Genomic DNA, 22,778 nt, shown 5'->3' on the forward strand with positions numbered 1-22,778 from the left:
ATGCAAAAAGAGAAAAAAGTAATAAATACAAAAAATAATGGGTGAAGCTTTACTCTGCCTTCCTCTCCTCCAGATCCTTCCTCTTTCACACACACTTGATTCAATTGTAATTGTGATTCAATTGTGGCATGTAATCGTGAAAGAACATCTGACAAAATTGAACTTAACAATAAAAAAAAAAAAAAAAACTAAAAAGAAAGAAAACCCACCTACTAATTATTAAATAAGCCAGTCCTAGTCTGGTACATTACTTTTTATAGTACGGTCATATAAAATAGGTCAGTGGGTTTCACAGAGGGTGACTGATAATATATAGCCCTTTATGTTTTATTTAAGCAGAAAGAAGTAGTGATTTCACTGCAATATCAATGTGTCCCTTGAAAGTAAATACAACCCTAAATTCAACCACGACCCTTAACAGCTCACATTTATTTATTCTTAAACATGCAATCAATTTTGTATGGCAGTTATATCTGCAGTTTAGATAGAGAAGAATCTTCAATAGAAAGAGCCTGGCAATTTTAAAAATCTTTTTTACTACTATCTATTTACAGTGAACAGCAAATGTTTACTGTTACATTGCTTAAAGAGATTTAACATTTGCTTTGGGGGAAAAGACCTTTAGTAAAAGAGCCATTGGGTCAAAGTGTCACTTCTATAATTACTTATATGTTTACCTATCATGTTGTTATATATTTTTTAAAATATATTATAATTTCCCAGATAGAACGATTTAATTTCATGAATTTTTTCACATGTTTTTTTCTTTCCAGAATTCATTTTGGATCAGGGGAAGATCTACCACACATTGAGGAATCACAGGCTCATAGATTTGGACTTCATTGTAAATACAGTTCAGCTGACAAGATATTTCAACAAGTGACATCATTCCAAAACATACACAACTCAAATCTATTCTCAGACATCCCTTCAGATTTTCACAGCCTAACTAAAAGCTTTCATATAGATTTGAATTCGACATTTAAATATTCTGAGAAAATGTCTTGTCTCTTGCAGTTAAGAGGATTCTGTGGCTCTCAGTTTCACAGTGAAGTACACTTGCTGCCCTGGTAAAGCCAAGGGTGAGGGGAGTCTTAAGGAAATTGAAAAGAAACTTTTCTCTGACTTTCCTCCAGATTTTGTTAACCACAGAAACAGTCAGAAAATTAATAACATTCATTATCTCAAAGCAGTTAAAAAAAATCTTTAAAATCCACACCTGTGAGAGTTCGATGCCTCCCAGCAAATGAGCAGGGAACAGCCAGAAGCATGTATCTCACCCATGGAAAAAGAAAGGCAGTGAAATCCTCAGAAAGCTAAAATACCCTTACTTGGAGCACAATTGCTTGCGGCAGAAACTTAAAACAATAGGAAAGCTGGATCAAAAGGGGAGCTGGAGAGATCAGGTTTCTCTCTCCTGGGTGGGAACCAACACAAGAGTGCTTCCAGGTAGTTTGCCATCAGGATGTGGTCAAGAACAGCCAAAAGGGAGAAGTTCCTAGAGAGAGCAGTTCTTAGTGTTACAGTTTCCCTCACTGGCCAAGAAGAGTGCCAGCCCAGCTGAGTCCCAGTCCCAGATGTATTTCCAGACAGCAATTTCAGCAGTACCTTCTGCCCTTAATTCAGGGACTGCATGGAGAAGCACGTGTCTTCCTGCCCCCATCCCTCCCATCCTGCTCCTCAGTGAAAAAGATGAAGCCTTTTAGACTCTCTCCTTATATAAAATAGGAGTAGCAAATAAAAAAAAAATAATAAAAAAAAGAAACTAATTTAAACTCTTCATAGCTTTTTTTTTTTTAAATGAATGGTCTTACATAAAGAGTGGAAAGTTCCTGTATCAGTAGAACTTTCTCTTGCACATGGTATAGGTACTAAAGATGCAAAGCAGCAGGCTCAACAAAACAACCAGTCACCTGAGTAAACCCACAGATGTTAACAGATATGTGTGCAAATCTTGCTAAGTTGGGGTCCAAAACTTCAGGGAACTCTGCTAAAGACTTCTCAGTCCAAACATCTTTGCTTTACAGAGATTCTGAAAATTGTATTTATATGCTTCTAAAATTCCATCCTGAAGTAAGGGAACATAACATTGCAGAGGAATAAAAATGAGATGCCCCCCGAATAACAATGTGCTTTCACATAGAATCTGGCAGATCTGAAATTAAATAAATATTTGCAAATTGGAATTTTCCTCACTTAGCTAGCTGCTTACCTGCTCTAGCCTATTCAATAGATGCCAACAGTTTGGGCTAATGTATAACCAAAAATCTGAAGTTTGAGTTAGAGGTAAAATTTGAAGAAAATAAAAAAAATGGATGCAATGAGAAATTATTAGGAACAGCAAAATAAAAATTTACCTGGAACAAAATATCATCTCGTTTCTCACCTTGCACTTAGAAATTCTACAACATACCTTCAGGTGTAATGTGTTTTGAATTACACAGTTTAACATTAAGGGAGAAAACACACATCTGTTATATCTTACTCCTGTCTTTGCCTAGCAGCCCTTCACCTGATCTGTAATTGGTCATTCCTTTAATAAATTGCTTCTCGGACCGTTACTGTATATTTGTGTTTGCACAAGATGCCTTTATTCTTTGCAGTTACATATTTAGCAGCTCTCGGTTTTCAGCAGGAATTCTACCCTGTCATTTCCTGTTTAGTTACGGGTTGAGCTCGCTTTTGTTTTCTGTGCTGTTTACTTGGTACCCTGCTTCCCCCACAGCCAGGAACCACAGGCTGCTTGCTAACTCCTCAGCCTTCTCCTCGCCTCTGCCACCACAGCTTTGTTTTCTTTTATGCCCCTAGTTAACTCTCATACAGCTCACTCAAACTTTTCCCTTTTTTATTAATAGTTAAAACACTGATATACTCAATCTTCAAAAGCCTCCTGAATCAGTGATCTCCTCACAAAAGGCACAAGCAACCTTAGAAATCAAGAGTATGGCTCTTTTCCTGGCTAAATTTGTGTCATCACACAGAGAAAGGAATGATGCTTCACCCTCAAAGCCAGCAGTGCTGGTTAGCAGTCCAGCAAAGGCCAAGGGCATGGAGTGCCCACACTGTGCCCCACACGCAAAGGAATACATGTGCACAATCGTGGTGTGTGCAGGGATGTGCCTGGGGTGGGATTACAGCAGGCAGGGAACAGGGGTAGGACAGGATAAAGAGGCAGATGGAGCAAGAGTGGGTGGTGAGAGTGTTTAAGGGACAGGAAGGGGCGGGAAAAGTCCAAGGAGAGCTAAGAGAAGAGCCATACTGGGAGGAATAAGAGTAGGTGGTGAGATAAAAACAAAACAGAAGGTGAGGGTATAGAAAGCAGGAAGAGAGATTAAGAAAATCCATCCTGCCAGAAACAGCACCTCTTGTCAGGCAGACAGCAGGTGCTGCCTGGGGAAGAGCTGATTCACACATCTGGAGTGTAGGAATCAGAACACCTCTACCTAAGAAAGAAAAACTAAAAATAAAAGACTCAGTGGAGATGGGAGAGGGTGCCATACTTTCTTCTTTTGGCAATCCAGTGCTTCCCAACTGAATGACATTTTTTTAATAGCTTTCTGGAGAAATGAGTGCTATATTTCCAGATCTTTGCAAGAATCTTGACAGTTAGTTTCAGCATTGCCTGGTCCAATATGAGCCCTTCCTGTCCTCCTCTTCACCTTACTTCAGACTTATTTTTGTGATATCTGCAGCCACAGCTCTTCCAGGGCTTTGGCTGCACCTCCAGGACAGGATTTTCAGTTTTTTTGGGGCCTGCACAGATCCTGGGGGAGTCACTAACGGAGATGGCACGCCATGCAGTGAGGGACATGGCGCACCTGCACCGACCAACTCAGCTCCGGGGAGCTAGTAATGCAGTCAGTAATGCAGCCAGTAGCTGCTGGCCAACTGGTATGAGAATGAGTCTTTAACCTTGTCTGCAGCAGCCTGGGGGGCCATCTACATAGCCAAATTTCCTGCCACAAACTGCACCTTCAGTGGCTTTCAAAACCTGTCCTGTTCACCTTCATGTGACTGACTTCAAACACCGAGTCTCAGCTCCCTGACTCCTACAATACTGCCACTGCATCACAAATCACTGCCAATGGATAAAACAACCTCTTACTAAAGCTACCTTTTTTTAAAACCTCCCCTGGAAGCCTTATTACAGATTAGATTTGATGAATTTCTATCCAATGCACTGCACCATTCCACCCGCCTGACAATACCCGGAACAGCTTTCGGAGAATCTGCTCAGTTCCATTCTGCACACTTACATTTTTTTACTTGCTGCAAAAATTGTTTTAGAGTCTTATAATTAAAACTTTCTATCAAAATAGCATAATTTTTTTCTCTGTGTAGGAAAACTAGCCAACTGTGATCTACTAAAGAGTAGACGGTTTAAAAAAAACACCTTACTGATGGCTGTTTAATTAGAAAAAGCTGAACAATTTACCTGAAAAAATAGATTTATGAAAAAAAAGCAAAACAATTTACAGAAATTTCTAGTTTCCTAAAAAGTGTTGTCATAAGAAAATATTTAATTTTTCATTACCTGTTTTCAAAAGAAATATGGGAATATTTTAATAATAAATATTTTAATTTTCCATTTGCCAAAATTTCTAAACACTTTGAAGATTCTTTTTTAAAAAGAATCTTTTCCCCAAAGGAAAAGGTACAAGGAAGGGTTAGCAAGGAGACAAAATCCATGGTGAAAAACTTTGGCAGAAAATTTTATATCTGCTAAATTTAGGTAGCAGTGAAGACTACATTTTTTGGTTAGAAGCTCTTCTTAAAGCGAGGTGTTTGCTGGCATGTTATTTTGAAAACCAGCACAGTAGGATGACTTCTTTAATAAATGGGAATAAACCCCAAAGATTAGAAAGTCTCAGAATGAGTGAAACCCCTGTACGGTATCTGATTTCTTTGCCAAAACAGGGAAGGTTTTTAATAAAGGTCAGGGAGAAATAATCTCCAAAGACAGAAGTGTGTCTTCCCCCTGTATGTTTACTCTTTTATTTCACCCCTTTACAGCTAAAGGCAGACCTTAACACACACACGCACACACAAAAGGAAACAACAACCAAAGAGGAGGGAAAAAAAAAAAAAAGCCTGAAATTTTAGTTACACCACATGTGGTTTTCATTTGTGAAAAATGAACAAGCTGTTTGTGGTTAAACTGTCTAATCTGCTGTTATCAATCTAGCACTGCATTCAAGATTTACAGGATACATCAGCTTCTGTGCCACATTAGCTGTAAAAGGGAGAGGGGGTGGGAGGAAAAAGGAGGAGGAGAGAGTTTATCCTGAGGAATAATATTTCCAATGCAGCCACACTCACACTACATCTGGTTGTGCTGGTAGCGGCAGTTAAATTGAAATATTTCACAGCGTGTGTCAGAAACATGCAGAATGGTAATTATGACAGATCTGATTAAGCCTGAGTGCCACTAGCTCCCTGGCCAGCTCCGGTTGTGCAGGTGTGACCTTGTGCGTGCCTGCGTGTGTAAATAAAATTAATTACAAGCGAGAGGGCGAAGGCTTCGGTGACATCACAAAGCGGAGAAACTCCCAAGGGGGAGACCTAATGGAATATTTTCCCTCAGTCTAATAATACAGTTCATATTGACTTGAGGTAATTAGTGGGATCATTAAAGCAGTTTTCCCGGCGTATTTGGCTGCCTGATCAGATTAGTGAAAATGTTCTTCAGAACAAGCCCTGTGTGGTCTGCCAGAGAAGGAGGAAATAAAAAGCAACAAAGCATATTTTGGAATGATAAGCAGCGCTGGACTTTTTGCATGGCATTTTGCAGGGCCAGTCCCGGGAGCCTGGGTCCCTGACTCTCCTGACCAGTTCAATCTTTCATCCCAGGTGCACATGCTCCTGCTGCACTGAGGAGTCACCTGAGACTTTTAAATTTTTGTTCCTCTATACTTCAAAACTATGCCATCCCTACCCCTTAATGCTTAAAAAAATCAGATAAAAGGCTTGTGAGAGTGCAAGCCCTAGAAGGAATACATTAAGATAACTGGGGGAAGGAAGAAGAATAAATACATGATCAGCTCCTCCTCACCTCTCCCCAAAAGTCTAACAGAAGACTGAAGGACCGGTTTGAGAATCAGTAATATTTTCATTTCCTAACGAGCTTACCCCAGCAGAAGAAAAAGGGGGAAAAAAAGGAAAAAGTTTAACTATGATATAAAGTCTTCCACAGTAACAGAACACAGAGCCCTAATCAAGAAATGGACCATTTGTTTAAAAACAGTCTATTGAGCATGCTCTACCTTGCAAATGGAATATGCCAAGCTCTGTCACAGATGGCAAGCTTTGACAGTTCCCATCCGTAGCGTCGATACTCGACAGTTCAGCACAAGATCAGTGACATTCTGTCTCATTAGAGCCACGCTAATTATCACAGCTAGTTTCAGGGGAAACCATGTGTTGCAATGGTCAATTTGAAGGAGTCTGTGCATCAACAAACTGGTAATAAGGATCAGACACCTTATTATATGACAGCATGCTGCCTATGATCTGATTTACTGAATCAGAGGTACTGAGGCAACACTGAAGCCTGATGGGTTATGGAATTGCATGTACACAATGTGTATCTGAAATATGCTTTAAAAATAAAAGGGAGGTATATAGAAACAATACAAATAAAAAATTTAAAATGGTGAAGTTATAATATGGAGTTTTTTCATTTGACATTAAGACATGCAGAGATGTTAGAAATCTTGTCAGCCAGTTTTATCTTTAATCAAATCATATAAGATAAATAATTCAAAATGAAAACTGTAAAATTATGGATTATGCTAAATTATAATTCATTCCATACTCTGATTTTTCAGTTTCAATAACATGTACCAAATATTCCTTATGTTGTGCCGTCTTGCTGCTTTAATATAATTTTATATTTTGTAAAGAGCTTTCTCTTCTTGGCTCTCTTTTTTATTTGTACATTTAATGACTTAAACTTGTACTTCTCCTAGCTTTTCTCACTCATTTATGCTCTTTCCACCAGACAAAAACCATCCAACCAAAACCCCCCACTCTGCTGTTTCTGGACACCTGCGGGCCGTATCCTGCCAGGCACTCAGCGGTCCCAGCACTTCCCAGGGAAGCGCCACAGGCTGCGGCCGTGGGAGCGTTAAGCATTAACTCTCCCAACCAGAGCAGGGCAGGTGTGCACTGCATCCCTCCAGGGAGGCTCTCCTCAGGGCCCAAATACACTCTGTCTCCTGAAGCTGCTACCAGTCCTTCAAACAGCAGCATTTGAACAGCTCCTGCTACCACCTGCTTGGCTGGGAACCTCCAGCCTCAGCCGATTTGACCCCATGTGTAAAGCATGCTCAGGAAGCACACTTTTTCATCTGTGTGTCTACAAATCTAGCCTCTGCCTTCCTTATGTGTTGAAAGGGCTACCTGGTTCCAAGGAGCTGTTTGAAGGGGTCAGTATAATCCTCTTACCAATTAAGTATTTTCCATTCTGTATCTGTTTCTTTTTTCTTATTCCTGTTTTCTTATTTCAGATTTTAATGCCTTTTTCTCCCTTCTCTATGTAGATTTATATGGATAATTGCATGCTGATGTGAGCCACCTTGAAGATTTTAAGGTGGTTTATTTCCAGTGCATCTTTGTTGATTCATGAAGGTACTGTCTATTTTTTATTAGGGGGAGCCCAAAGCACACTGAAGTCAAGCCACTCCACCAAAGCCATACCAATAATGTGGGATATAGTCAAGATCAATGCCAGCCCTTTCTTAGGTCTACCATCATCAAGAGATAAGAGAGTCAACTAAACTCGATTTTTCTACTCTCTTTCTGAGAAGTAAATTTTTCAAAAAAACCTAAGAAAATTTCCTGAGCTTTTAACCTTCATTACTGAGAGGAGATGTTGTAAAAGAGACTGGGACATGGGGCAGAAGAAGGACATGGAACATTAATTTTTTTTCCCATCAGAAACCTGAAAACCTTTTTCCTCCAACCTGTGCAAGACAGAGCACACTATGACTCTGTAACTCAGTATTTTGTGAAAGAAACAAATCAGCTCTATCTGCCAAGTTTCACAGTTTCACTGAATGACATGCCGCTTTATGGGGCAATTCCTGATCGCATGCAAAAGCCCATCTTGCGTTCTCAGTTCACACTCTTCCTCTTGCATCCCTGCTGACACCCGATCCCACCCCGACTCCTGCTGCTCATGGCACCTCTTCAACTGCCAGAGCAATCACCCCCAGGCAATGAGGGAGGAGGAAAATAACATTAAAATAATAAAAAATAGATGCTGTTGTGTGTTTTGCAGCTAATGTTTCCTAACTACTACCTTTGCACCAGGGTCTGGGGTTTATTTCCAGGTGGACCTGTGAAACAGCAGACCTCAGAGTACATTGTGCTTCCACCTCGCGTCTCTCTTACAGCATCCCTCCCTGCTCCACAGAGAATCCATTGTACACTGAGGTTCGGGGAGGGGGAGAAGAAGGTTTTTAAGCCAAGATTTAAACCCAGGAAGTGACTCAGCTGCTCTGAGGGAGACAAAGGCAGGAGAGAACTTGATGGAGAGCTGGGTGATGGGTGAAGGACCGAGCCCCCTCCTGCCCTGCAGGTTGCACCCCTCTGGGCAGCCTGAGGTGCAGTGCCCCGAGGAAACAGCTTTGGAAATAAATTCCAAGATCCCCTCCTAAAGCCACATTGTTACCACAGGGTTACTCTCGGTGATAAAAAGGTTTCTTTTCCTCCAGCTGGAAAATAGTTGAATAGATTGTTCTATATCTGCGGTAATGGCATGTTACATCGCTGTGCCAGATCCACAATACCGTGCTTGTTCAGTGTGGGAAGCTGTTTAAAAATGACTTTCCTATTAGAGTATATAGCTTAGTCTCTAGATGGAAAAAGCCAGATCAAAGATATAGCATTTATAAAACTGCTGGTTAAAAAGATAAAAGTGAGATAACAGACATCAATTTTTCACTATAAATCTCTAGGTTTACTACAACATTAAAATTTCCAGTAAAAGCAGGGTTTTATATACCTGAACTCTAATGGCCTATTCTGAAAATATTTATGTCAGGAAAAGCATGGTATTTGCATGCCAAAAGCATTTTTAGTGCCAATGTTTAGCATTCCCTTCCCATTTAACTCTTTCCCATCTACTCATGAGTGCTAGATATTCTGCCTAGTGCCTACCCATCAGATCTCCTCACGCAGCCTCCTGGAGGAGAACACTCTGGATGTGTACAAAGGCAAAAAGTCAAAGGCTTCTAATTAAATAGCACTGCATAAAATACTTGCCCGATGGCTCAGGATGGAGTCTCTAGCATGGTCTGAAACCCTTGATTTTACCTCCACACTTTGTACATGAAACTACTACTAACCAAAGCAAGAGACAGAGATGGAAGGACGGAAACTGAGCAACACAACACAACAGCTCAGAAGTAACAGGTCAGAACTCTACATCATTAGATGAGGTCTCTGCAGGTACGAGTAGTACTCCATTAGATTTATATAAAGTGATTAAAATCAAAGCATGATTTTGTGAGAACCAAGTGTCTCACCATCCTCATACAGGCATTTTCATTGAGTGAGAAGGGAGGGCATTTAGCACCTATGGGGCCATAAAGAGCTATCGGCAGGATTGACGCTGCAGAAGAGTATTGATTTCATCTGTTTATTTTATTACAAATTAAACTTCTTTAGGTAAATAATGCAGGCTAGCGGCCTTAAACTGTAGTGCATGGGACTCTCAGAGGTACAGAGCTTGATATTGCTTCAGTTTTTGCAAACTGTAATTTCCTCAATTTAAGAAAGCTTTAGTAATTTAACCTGATTTTCAGCAAAGTATTGCTTTCTTGCCTGCTTCATACTAGCATGTGCAAGCCACAGCTTTTCAGGATAAGCTATAACGTAAATCTAACTTCTTAAAACATAGCAAACATATAGAAACACTACAAGTCTCTACCTGCCTTATTTCTCAGGGCTCTTAGGTCTGGGGGTTTTGTTTGCTTGTTTATCTGTTTTTATGGAATAAAATTAGATTTCAGCATCTGTCACCATCAAGAAAAATTCATCCCTGGCTCCCACATGAGAACATCGCAACCACTGCACAGTTACTGAACCATGATACCTTAATGATCATTACACAAATCAACTTTTTTTTTTTTAATAATGAAATTAAGAATGTGCTTTCATAATTACTCGAATCAGACTTTGAGGTTATAAATTTAATAAAACCTCAATATGACGAAATTGTAAAAGTAATGTATGCCACAATTTTATGTGTGGATACTTTTAATTTAGAGTTATTCAGGTGTGCTGATTAAATTTTAGCAAATAATACTGTTGGCATTGCCACTCTACCATTAAGAACCAACAACCTGTGAGAAGAGACAAAACACTTCGTAACCTTTCTGTCTTCCTTTTGTGTGCATTTTTGCAAAGCTCTCTTTTCAACATAATCTAACAAAAAACCCATGCAGGACAGACAACCTACAATAAAACCACAAGATTTTAAACATGGACATTAGGTGCTTTGCCAATTAAAGTCCTAGAACTCCCCAAAGATATGATATATTCCAGGAATTTGAATTATAATACCTTTCTTAGCTCCTCAGTATAATCATATTAACTTTTAAAGTATATCTTTTGAATTTAACAGATTTTTAATGTATTCTGTAGATAGCACATCGATTCTTAAAAAGATAAAAACTTAAAAACTATACAGAATGTATGCATTCCTGTACGGGAAAAGAATTCAGCATTGCAAGGAATGTCCCCAAACCCATTCAAACCGATGTACCAAACAGGCCTTTTCCTTTGGGAAAGCCAACAAGCTGCCAGCAAAGTCCACAGTGAAATCATAAGCAGACACATCATCCCTCACCTGAGTCAGCACATGATCTCTCTTAACAGCCCTGCGACCTTTACCTGATCCCATGACCTCTGCCACACCAGGCCCCAGCAACCAGCTGCTTTGTTGAGCATCAGCTCCACGCGCAGTTGGTCCTCCACCATTCAGGAGGATTTAAAAAGAAAATTGTTAATCAACACATTATTTTCTAATATGTTTCCTCCAGACTTTTCACTGAAATTAAGTGATTATCCCAGGATTTCCAGTTCCACTCTTGCCAAAGGCACTAACACAGTGCAAGGGAAGACGCTCGTTTTTTACCTTGGCGCTACCCAAATAGAAACTCCTGTAGTGCATCATTTAATAGCAATTCTGTACAAAGTACTCTACTCAGCAGAACGTTATCTGCAGTCTCCTGGCTCAGACAAGCCCAGCCACCTTGCAGATGCTGGCTGCTTAGACATCCAATCCAATGCTGCCCCAAATCAGTTTATTAAGGGGGGAAAAAAAAAAATAGCAAGGCCTTCCAGCAAACAACTACCTTTGTTCCCTCGCAGAGCTGGTTTAGATCACATATGGTTTTACACCAGAACTCCAGACTGCACTCTGAAATTAATCAAGTTTTTATATCCAAAATAAGATAAAACCAGCAACGTTCAATTTGAGTGATTTTTTAAAACAAAACTGTTAATCAACATATAATTTCTAATATGTGTCCTACAGACTTTCACTATAACTTGGGTTATCTCAGGATTTCCAGTTCTGAGTATGGAACCAATGTCTCCAAATTAAGAAAATATCAGTAAGAAATCTCTCTCATGAGAGGCTTTCTTAGAGAATATGTTTGAACAAGCCTCTTTTTTGTGCAAGGGAGACTTTTTTGCCCCAAGAAATATTTACTTGAACCACTTAAGAGCTCCAATGAAGAATCTTTTACAATACATGTACCTCCTTTAATATATGTGGCAGTATTTAAAAATTATTAATTGGGTTACTAGCAGTCAGTTAGTTCAAGAAGACCCAACACATCCTAGTCTACCTAGGAGGTTACTTCTGTAAAGCAGCTTTCTAGTACACATGACACTTTATATAACTACAGACCTGAAAGCTTGCCTAGACACTTAAATTAACATTGCATTGCTGAAACTGGGGAGAAAAATAACTCCCGAGAACACAGGTATAATCACCAGAGTAAAATGGAAGAGAACTATGTGTTTGGTGGTGTTTTCTGTACTTAGTAGCAAAGTTTGTGCAAGAATCTAAATTTTATACAAATCCTCATATAAACCTTCACAACATCCTCTGGAAGCTTTCAGGCTTCATTTTGATTACCTTCCCTTGGAAAGTCAGCACTGGAAGAGCTGAACCACCTAGAAATTTTAAGGCTTTGCAATTAAATAAATACACTAACGCACAAATCAGATCAGAACAAAATTATGTTGGCTGATAGACTGGCTTCGTACCTTAGCTTTACAGAAAACTGCAGTGGAAAGGGGAAGGTGCAGAAAACGGACAGTTCTCTAACCTCAAGTTTTGACATGTAAATAAAGACATCTGAGGAGCACACAGGTTGGGAGCTGCTGTAACATTCTATCATAATTAGAAACATTTCAAGAGCTCTGTAATTTCCAATCAAAATTACAGTAATTTCCGATATACAAGCCATGATTCATGACAGAATTTTTACATTCCATGGGAGATTATAGTGGCCTGATGTATGACACACTGAGTACAGCACTAACATAAACAATTCAGTTTAATGTTTAAACAGCACTTGGTGTTTAGAATCCCACAATAAAAGAAACATATTATTGTTGAAATTATCACTTTGACAGTGATTGAAGGGTAGGCAGGCATGTGGCCTATAAAGCTATAATTTTTACAGTCCACAGCTTGAGTTTAATCATTTTGATACAACATTTCCAAAATATCCCTTTAAATGCTCCTTACACCATATAACTTAAGAGACAACATCCTTTCTGTACAATGAAGTGAACAGCAGAGAAGTCAAAAGTTAAAGCCTTGTTAAAAAGAAAACCAGCACTAAAATGCTGATGGCCCAAGAAACATCAGTCTAACTGAGCTTCACTAGCTTTCCTTGGAAGATGCTGAATTTTTGTATGAAGTAATTTTAGAAAAGCAAAGAAGTAGTGATTAAGTGGATTTAACACTTAATCTAATATGAAAATTCAACATTGCAACCATTGCTGCCTTTGGATTTCTTTCAGGCATTTGTATAACCATAGTCTTTCCCATTTTTCTATATGTTTTTCCTTTACTTCTTGAGTACATACTCACTTAAATCAATGTTTTCTCATACTCCAGTGATTTTCTCAGAAGACATGTCATTTATGATAATCACACCCAACAAGTGCCTGCTGATTTCTCTCTTGCCACTAAACTTGACAGAAAATCTTCAGTTAAAGAAAACACAATAGGAAACCACAAAACAAAGTCTTAAAACGGAATATGCAACATATATGTATGCACACAAGCAGGTAACCAAGTAGACATTGTGTTCCACAAAAGCATACATTTTTTTCTCAGCTATAACTTGAACAACTGTAATTTTTTGGGGTCTTTTCTTTTTTGTTTGGGTTTTTTTTTTTTTGACCGTTCACCTCTCATACCCAGTCTCACCAGTGGGTCTGACTAAATATTTTTATGCAAAAAACCAGCACCCTAGCATTCCTCATTGCAGCACATGTAATTGCAAAACACCAAATCCTCGAGATGAATTTGGCAGCAATACCCAGATCTTGACCACAGCTTTTGCCACGTCCACACCAGTTAAGAGCTGATGAACCTGATCCCTTCTGAGCCATGCCAAGACCCACGGGCACACAGGGAAAGTGTCTGGCTGGTGGAGAAAAGGGAGTGAGAGATCTCAGGAAGCTGCTTCTCTACCCTGCCTGGTCCAGGGCAACCAGAGGTTACCTCCAGACTCAGCAAGGAGTTCTGAGTTCTTGTACTGGGCTGGTACACTGACCCAGTTACCCATTTTAATGCACATAGAAACTGATCTGGGGGAATAACTGCACAGGACACAGAGCTCTTTGAGCCCTGGGAGGTTTACCTGGCTTTTGGTTGCCGCAACCTTCGCAAACAGTGCTTGGGACACCTTAGCTCTCTTCATTTCCTGCTGAATCTCATCATAAATGGAAGCATTAATGTTCATGGAATTGTTTTCTGGTTTTCCATTCCTCTCTGTAGCAATAGTAGCAGTTTTGACCTAAAAAATATGAGACATTTTTCATTACAAAAAAGTTATTTTCCTCTCTTTCCCTCCCTACATAGCTCCTCTTTGTATTTAATTTCTTTTATCCAATCTTTCTCTGATATTCTTTCAGCATTTTGCAGAATAAACATTATAAGTTTATCTGTGGTTCAAGCAACTGGGAAACAGGAAAATTCAGTGCATTGTAACAGGTGAATGCACCTGAAATATGAGTTACCATTAACAGACCACTGCAAATTTCAATGTCATAAATTAGGTGGAAACCTGTCAAACAGTCTTGTAGAAACTTGTGAATCCTTACATGATTTCTTTGCCCCACACAAATTAAATAAAAATTGTAACTGCAACATAAAAGAATCTCTAATGAAACAGAAATCTGACAGATATATCTTGATTCATGTCTCATGCCCAGTACACTCAAATGCATGATAATGTTGAAAAGTTGTGGCTTTAGACTGAATTTTTAGAAATTTATCTTATCAGTTTAGTTCTTAAGCTGTTTTTGAGAGACAGTTTAGAATAATGCATACTTTAACCATTCCTTCATGAAACCAAGATGGACTTTCTTAAAATTACTGAGTCTAGTTATATTTCACTTACATACATCAAATATTTATTCTTCTTGCAGTCCAGGTTAAATAAACACCAAACATGTAAACAAGACAGAATGATTACAGTACCACCTTTATGCTGCATCTGCAGCATTAAGGAAACAACAAAAAAATACATCAGTAGCGACATGATGTGCAGGAGACTATCCTTTCCTTCATCCTCTGGAAATGATGGAAGTGATGTTTCAACACCAAGTATCATCCCACCAAGGTTAGACTGCAGTTTCTGCAATATCAGTTGAGAGGTACAAAAAATCAGCAGGTACTCAGCTTATCCTACAATATTCTCAGTAGTTAAGGATAACGTCTGTCTTTAGCAGTTACTCTTGAAAGGCTTGCTCAAGATTAGTGGACCTAATGGGCCACTAATCCTAAAGTGGATCAGAGGAAAGGAAAACTGGATTTCTGCCAAGAACTCACAAGGTGATGATGCAAACAAAATCAAACCTTAAGATTTCAATTCAAACCTACTGATTCATACTGAGGTTATTGAGAGCTGAATTAATTTAGTTATTCTGAAGTTACACATCTAGTCTAAGACATCATTCAGCCTAATACTAAATCTAAAGCACAAAGCCTGGCACTTCCAGAAGGTGATTCAGCCTACTCTTAAATACGTGTCTAAACCCACACTTTCACTATCAGTTTGATCCAGTGCAAGTCAGCATCTTCCTGTGCTCTGAAGTCCCTTGAGGTTCAAAAGGAAATCATGACAACATGATAATTCATCTTCTAATCTCACTCTCTACGAGCTTTCATATGCCACAGGTCTCATGATATGGGAGTCGGAGGCTTTGGATGAGAGATGTACTTAGGCAAATCAGCAGCCCATTTTTTCCTAGAAATGCCATGCTCAGTTTGTGTTAGCTATCATCCATAGTGCTTTTACTATAAACTAATCTAGCCCAGAAACTGGGAGCACATGCCACATTTGCTGGCCTGATTTGTCCAACAGGCTTTTCAGGAACTGTGCAAACACACACACACACATTAACTACAAGGGGCAAAAACCCCAGCAAAAGCAAGGTGTCTATAAGCACTTCCCCTTGCCCCATTCTGGCAGGCATTAGCACTTTCTGGTGTCTGAAAACAAGGGTCCTAAGTAAAAACAGAAATGAAGAAAAATTCCAGAACGTGGCATACAGTTAATAACGTGATTTTTTTAAAATCTGAAAACAATTAGTACTTTGCAGCCATGCCCTTTTCTGCAGTGTGACAGTGTACCAGTGACATCGCAGCAGAGGATGGCCAAGCCTAGACCAAAGGCTGCTCAGAAACATTTGAGGCACCTGGCAGCAGGCAGTGAGGAAAAGCAGCATGAAACTCTCTCCTTGCCACTGCAGAGCTGGAAAAGGTATGCTTCACACCAGACTAATCAGTACAGTGCTGCAAGAGTAGGTGCATTTCCTGAACATCATACACTGAAATAATCTGAAAATACAAAATCAGTGGCAATTTTATAACCTTTAAATAAGAAGGAATTGCCAGAAGATAACTGACAACCGGTGGGGATGTTAAACATACAGCTGAAGACAGACTTATCTGTGTGCACATCAAAATCAGCCTAAGCTAAATTAGAGAATGAAAAAGTGATGATTTTGTCAACATGCCTCTTGAACCATGGGTTTAAATTTTGGGAAACAAATTTCAGTCCTTCCCCACAAAAATAATTTTAACTTGTAACTAATCTTTGAAGGACCCAAGGAGAATATGAGAAGATGAAGGTATTCAGCTAGCATACGTCTTTTGAGAAGGAAATACTTTGCTTTTGTGATCTCGGTCAAAATGCATCTCTTCTGTAAGCACACTGCCTTTTTGATTGCTTCTGAGCTTCAAAAACAGTTTCATGTTGTAGCAGTACTTCATAGATCACTTAACAGAGCTGTGAACACACAGATCATCAAAAACCATCACACACCATGCTGTAGACATAATTTAAACTATGCTACTCAGTCCACACTTTTCAATGTCCAATTTAATAAGGATATGCATTTAACCCAAGGGAATTACTGAAAATCCTCATTCTGGTTTGCAAATCACATCTATCTTTATACAGGTACAATAAATTCAACAGCATCTAATATGTCACCAAAGTTAAAACAAACAAACAAATTCCTATTGCCTTCTGTTGATATTTAATTAGGGAACACTAATTGAATTCAGAAAACACTAATATCTGCATCAAAAAGTAGTATTAGCCCAAAGATCTTCTGGGGAATAAAGTCTTAAAGATATAAAATGATGGGTTTGGAGATTACCAGGAGTTGTAGTTTGCAGTCATACCCTCTCCATCTCCAATTCACTTCATTGGCCAAGTATAAAAATTCTTCTCCTGTCTCTTAATAATTTCTCTTCAAAGATTAGGTGTAGACTCTGGTTGGTCTAGATGGACTATTGGTCAGCTCTGGTTCCATGAATTCCATGCAATAATGCCAATTAGCCTCTTGGAGATTATCCATACATACAACTGTTTCATAATTTATACATAAGCAAGCATCTAGGCTGTCATGTTGAATTTAGAATTGAGTTCAAGACAGAGGCTGTTTGAAGCTGCGTTGAAAAAACACCCTCCTCCTCAAAAAAACCCAAAAGAAAACAAAAAAGCTCTCAATGGTGCAACTTCAGGACTTGGGTGAGGAGGTGGAAAAAGTATTCACTTGGGAGAGAAAAACAAAACAAAACATAATCTCTCATCCACACTTAAGCACAACCTCCCACCCCACCCACAGCTACAGCCACATTTTCTGTTTAGGAAAGAAACCATAGATCAGCTAATTTTCTTTTTTCTTTTTTGACAGTAACCAAATTTTGCAAATACTAACTGAAGAGGGAAGCATTATTTTACAAATGTAACACACTGAGAATCAGGAACTCATTTGGCCATCTTCCTATCACCAATCAATCCAGTCTTCTAAGAATACTTGAAAAAAGTAACACATCCATCTCCTCCTGGCCTACCCAGATATATCTCTTCTCATCAAATAAGACTGATTACAGCAGCAAGAAGTTCTGGATTAATTCAATTTTCCTAAAAAAAGGGTAAGTTGTCGTAGAAGGAATAACCAGTATGAAGAGGCTTTCAGAAACATGGAAGCTCATTCCTTCCTCATTGAAACTGAAACAAAAAAATCTTATATAGCACATTCTCATAAGTACTGTTTTAGCTTGGGAACAAAAATCTTCTTTAATCCTGGTTTAGCTTTTAATATTACATTGTACATTAAAATTCATAAAGTAGTTCATTCCAGGCAAAACAAACTACTTTTCAGTTCTGCTCTGCAAATAGCAGAGGAGGTACAATAAATGCTGTTGCTTTCAGAACAGCTTTTATCAGGACAAGGTTTACTACTCCATTATTACAGTGGCGCCTGGAAGTGCAGTTATAGTTAAGTGTCAGGGTTTCCATTAACTCTCCTCCATGGTGGTTTTTGTGGGGGTGGGAGGAGAGGATTGCATTTATTATTTTGTTCATTTTACTTTCGTTAAAATGCAACTTGGCACAAAGATTATCAACTTAAATCTCAATTTTTGCAAACTTAAAAATTTTGCTGGTGGTAATATATGGCACATGCGTACAGGACTAGGACTCCACCATAAAGTTTCCTGGAAGCTGGTGTTATCCAGAACTCCCTGCAATGGAGATTCACTGGTCCTCAAACACCATCTAAGTAGTGCTCTCCTAGACACCAGTCTTTCAAGAGTAACATCCTATCTCTGAGACCGAATGCACAATTGCTTTAACATGAAGGAACTGTAATTTATTTGCAGTCAGAGGGAGGCCAGGATTGTACTTATGGGATGAAGGTTTTGGTCAATAAGTACCTAGAACCATGACTCATGCAAGATTTGTGGCTACTTCTTAAAACATTGCCTTGTTAAAATAATATTCTGCTCTTGACATTACATGTACTCTCTTTTTACACAGGATGATGATGGGCCCCACGGGTTAATACAAGTTTTCTTTGGGGAATATGGGTGGTGAGAAAGATTTCTTCCTTTGCTCTGCTGAAATGGAGACTACTTGTCCTGAGAGAGAAGTGTTTATAACTGCAGAATGGCTAAAAACCTTTAAGCAGAATATTTTGGAAAAGAAAATCTGTAACTTGGTCACCTGTCTCCAACCTCCCCCACAAATTGTACAGAGGAGAGGGGAGTAATTTTCCCCCCCACATCCCAAACTGCCCTGATGAGACATAAAGGCCATCCCTAGCACCTCAGCACCCTCTAAATTATCCCCAGATTCTCTCATTTCCACATAGCATGCAATGGACTCGTTCTCTCAGCTTGATCTAGGAATACCCCAAAACGGGCCTCTGTGGGGTGATCTGCAGGAGAAGGTGTTGAAGAGTGGGGGGGAAATTATTACAAGAAATAGAACATGAAAGGACCTTTTCCCTTCCTTCTAGATTGCAGAGGTTAAACGATGTCTCCATGCAGTACCTACCTGATGGAGATGCTAACACTTATAAACTTCAGTGCCCCAAGAAATAGCCTGACAGACAGGCTTCTGCCCCAGGGGTGGCAAGTCGAACAATGTCCAAGGGAAAAATCCTTGTGTACGCCGTCTCCTTGTGCTCAGTCCACCAGTGTGGAAGATAATAGCAGACTTTTACAACTTGACCAGCTTAGAGGGCTATACACACATCCCAAAAGCTTATGCATTAGAGGCTAATGATTTCAATTAAAAAAAAAAATAGTAAGATTTTGCATTTTGTTTAAGTCAGAGAGAAAGGGAGAAGTAAGGGGGACAAAGAACTTCTCAAAGGATTTAAAAAAATAATTGGAAACAATCCAGATACATTAGCTCAAGTAGCAACTAGTAAGAATGCTGTAAAAATGAGATAAATTCAACTCTGTTCCTTCTAACTCAGGCACCAGGGTTTATGCTTGGTGAGTTCCTACTATCCAATCAGACCTCCAAGGTCACACTTTCTGTTTTTGCATACAGTAGAATAAAAAATTTACACAGAACAAGCTCAGCTGCTAAATGGTTAAGTCTGCTCTACTGTCTGGCCACCAGTTGGCAACACAAAAATGCAAAATAGATCCTTTTCAGGATGTTTATTTTCACATCCTTCCGAAACTGATAACTTGCAATTGCAAAATAAACCTTCATGTGTGGCATATTAGCTCCCATTTTTCATGGTTTCATAGTTTAATTGTTTCAAATGTTACACTGGCCTAAAGATTTAATATTAAATATGTTGGCTCTTGCGTAAATTCTGTTGTCAGGATAAACGGTCTGTTTTCTCTTTCAATGGTTATCCGAGAAGCTCACAGCCAAGCTGGAAAAATATTATGCTGTATTCCTGCAAATTGATCTTTAAATAATTGCTTATAATAAATTTAGTAGTAAGAATGATAGTAGTTTTATTTCCTTAGTATCAAATATTCAATAAACTGTGGACATTTTGGGGGAGGTATTACAGTAGCAGTTTGCATTAAAAATTTTGCAGTATCCTGACTGTAACTTATTTCTGCTGTGAGTCATAAAGTCATACTTGCCAGTGTTACAACTAGGACAATTTCACTGTTATTTCAAGCATCAAGTATTGTAGTTATCGTACCAACACAGATATTTCAATTTTCAAACTTAGGACTCTGAACACTTAGCAGCAGGTGAAAAGTGCTTCAGATGTTTATAGTGGCGAATTCTGAAAACATGTAAGAAGGTCACAAAGAATCACAACTCAGAGGTTTCTACATTCTCAATCTATTCACTAGGGAAAATGTGTGTGTTTTGCTGAATGACAGAGAACAGCACAACAAATGGAAAAATAAGTGCTTTGTTCTGTAGACCTCAAGTACTAGTCAATAAGGTTTCCTTGTAAACTTGCTTCCCTTTTGAAAAGGATTAAAACAAAAACGTGTGCTGTTTCTACTTTGAACTGTCGCAATTAGGTTAACTATACTCCTGACTCACACTAAAAAAATGAAATGTAATTATGAACAAGAGCACAGTAGAGGCAGATAGATTCAGCCTCCCCTTTCCCACTGAATTTGGACTTACAGTATGTTTTGTCAGTTTAGAAAACCCCTAAGTCTCACTTTCTTTCTGGCTGCAAGGGATTTATACAGTTTAAAGTGTGAATTAAAACCAGTACAAGGACTACCTCTGACTTGACATCCTTCAGGAAGGTCCTGTAATTAACTCTGTTCTTTAGCTGTGAAATTGCCCAAGACCACTTGAGACAGAATGAGACATTACCTTGGCAGAAAGAGATAAGTTAAGAAGGAGGGTTAGCCTCGGCTCTGAATTACCTGGGCTGTGGGAGCAGGTACAGATGTTAAAACAAACTCAAATGTTATTTTAAACACAGTTATCTCTATTTAACTATTTCCCACTAAAGCATTACTATGTAAATAGATTCTTGTCCTTTATCTTGAAGAATATCTATAGCGGATTTTACAGACTAAACTCAGTTAATGATAACAAAACTACACCATTAGTACAGTCTATTTTTTCTGCTAAAAATTCCTTCTCTTGTGAAAAGTACTGGAGCACGTCAAGGCAATCTTCTGTCCTCAGTCCTAGAATTTTGTTATTCGTTACTTTAGTGTGGTCTTTAGTATCCATTAGCTGAAGGAAAATTAGAAAAATAATCTCAAGAGGAATTTACAGCATTCTGAACGGGTATAGAACATAGTCACAGTCACAAGCCTATGACTGGTTAACAAAAACCTACTGGTTTTGTCAAAAACTCACCCGTCACAACATTCCCACAATCCCAAATCCTTGCTTTGTTTAGCAAAACTTGACTGTGTATACAGCATGATTCCCACATATCTGCAGATCAGTTTGGTTTTTCCTTGCATAGGTACAACCTTGAGACAGCAATGCAGAGTATTTCTGAAAATATACAGGTTTTGGAGTGAACCATGTCTCTTTGTGGAAATCCTGTGCATTCCTACAGTTCACATGCATTTCTCGTGTACCTTAAAACAAGCATCAGAATTTCCTTGATCTACACAAGGACTGCACCATTGAATCTCTCGACCCCACTCTATCAAACTTTGCAATTTTTGAAGAATTAAATTAATCTTAGAGAAATCAATAGGAGTTTCATTTTAACAAATACTACATGAAGCTTTAAGGAACATAACCAAATCACTCAGAGCAATGGTTATAGCAAGCTTGTTGTTTTATGTAATTTTCAGTAGCTCAAGCTCGTGAAAGCATGCCTAGCATTTTGGGATGGGATCTTCTTTCCCCCATCACTTTAGTTTTACCTGTTTGCCTGAAAGAATAATTTTTAAGGCACGACAAGGTACTCACACTTCTGCTTTCATTCCCTCTCAGTTTAATGGTTCAAGTCCTCCAAAATCCCTATCTGAAGCTATAACATTAAGAATTGTAAGAAAGATGACAGCTAAAAGCCATCATCTTCCATGCCCAGTAAAGCTTATACCTCAATAAAATGAGAAAAAAATTCTATAGGAACCATAATGGATAGAATTTATCTTAAAATTAGAAAATAGGTAGTAATAAACTGCTACTGTCATCCATTATATTTCTTAAATTTAACTTGCAATATGCACTGCAAGTAATGATTCTACAAGCGTTTAAAAAGTGTGACAGCAAAAGGTTTTCTCTTTTTCAGAAAGGTCTCACCCAGTGGGACAGTGAGAGAACACAACAAGCAGATAAATCCCAAAGGCAGAGAGAGTGGTTTACTTGTGGAGGCCGGCTGGGCGGTGTGCTTATGAGAGGCGCCGGGCCCATCGCAGAGGCGGCGTTCAAGCTCCTTTCCCTTTCGTCCTGGTAAATTCGATCTCGTTCTGCTTCTGGCAGCTGCAAGAAGTTCTGCATGGCCCGAAGGTTTACCAGCAAGGACTGCGAGGCAGTCTTGGGATCCTCTTCTTTTCGGAGGATTTCTGAGAGCAAGCCCTGTAGAGAAGGAAGAAAAAAATAGGTTCGAGAGTTAGCCTAGGTGAGTGTCTGTAAAACCATGCTCTGCAAAGCCACTGCACATCAGTCCTCATTCTTCTTCCCACTGGTCTGGGAATGAGAACAGCAAATGCACTATTCACTCCACATAGGATTATATTAATGGCATTTTAGGTATCAGAGAAGAGAGCCTCAATTGTACCCTTAATTTTATTAAGC

General features: G+C 39.0%; 1 protein-coding gene across 10 annotated transcripts in view; it reads right to left on the reverse strand.

Annotated features, from left to right (window-relative positions):
* Positions 1–22,778, reverse strand: part of SATB1 (SATB homeobox 1) — a 92,111-nt gene that overhangs the window by 12,678 nt on the left and 56,655 nt on the right. For all 10 annotated transcript variants that reach the window (XM_088163950.1, XM_014883360.2, XM_014883357.2 and 7 more), the window contains exons 8-9: positions 22,347–22,559; positions 13,899–14,054 (exon numbers count right to left, since the gene is read on the reverse strand). In XM_088163950.1, coding sequence (XP_088020076.1) covers positions 13,899–14,054; positions 22,347–22,559 — 369 coding nt within the window. The remainder of the gene's footprint in view (positions 1–13,898; positions 14,055–22,346; positions 22,560–22,778) is intronic.

This window comes from Sturnus vulgaris, chromosome 1, assembly GCF_052056855.1.
Source record: "Sturnus vulgaris isolate bStuVul1 chromosome 1, bStuVul1.hap1, whole genome shotgun sequence".
NCBI classification, from domain to species: domain Eukaryota; kingdom Metazoa; phylum Chordata; class Aves; order Passeriformes; family Sturnidae; genus Sturnus; species Sturnus vulgaris.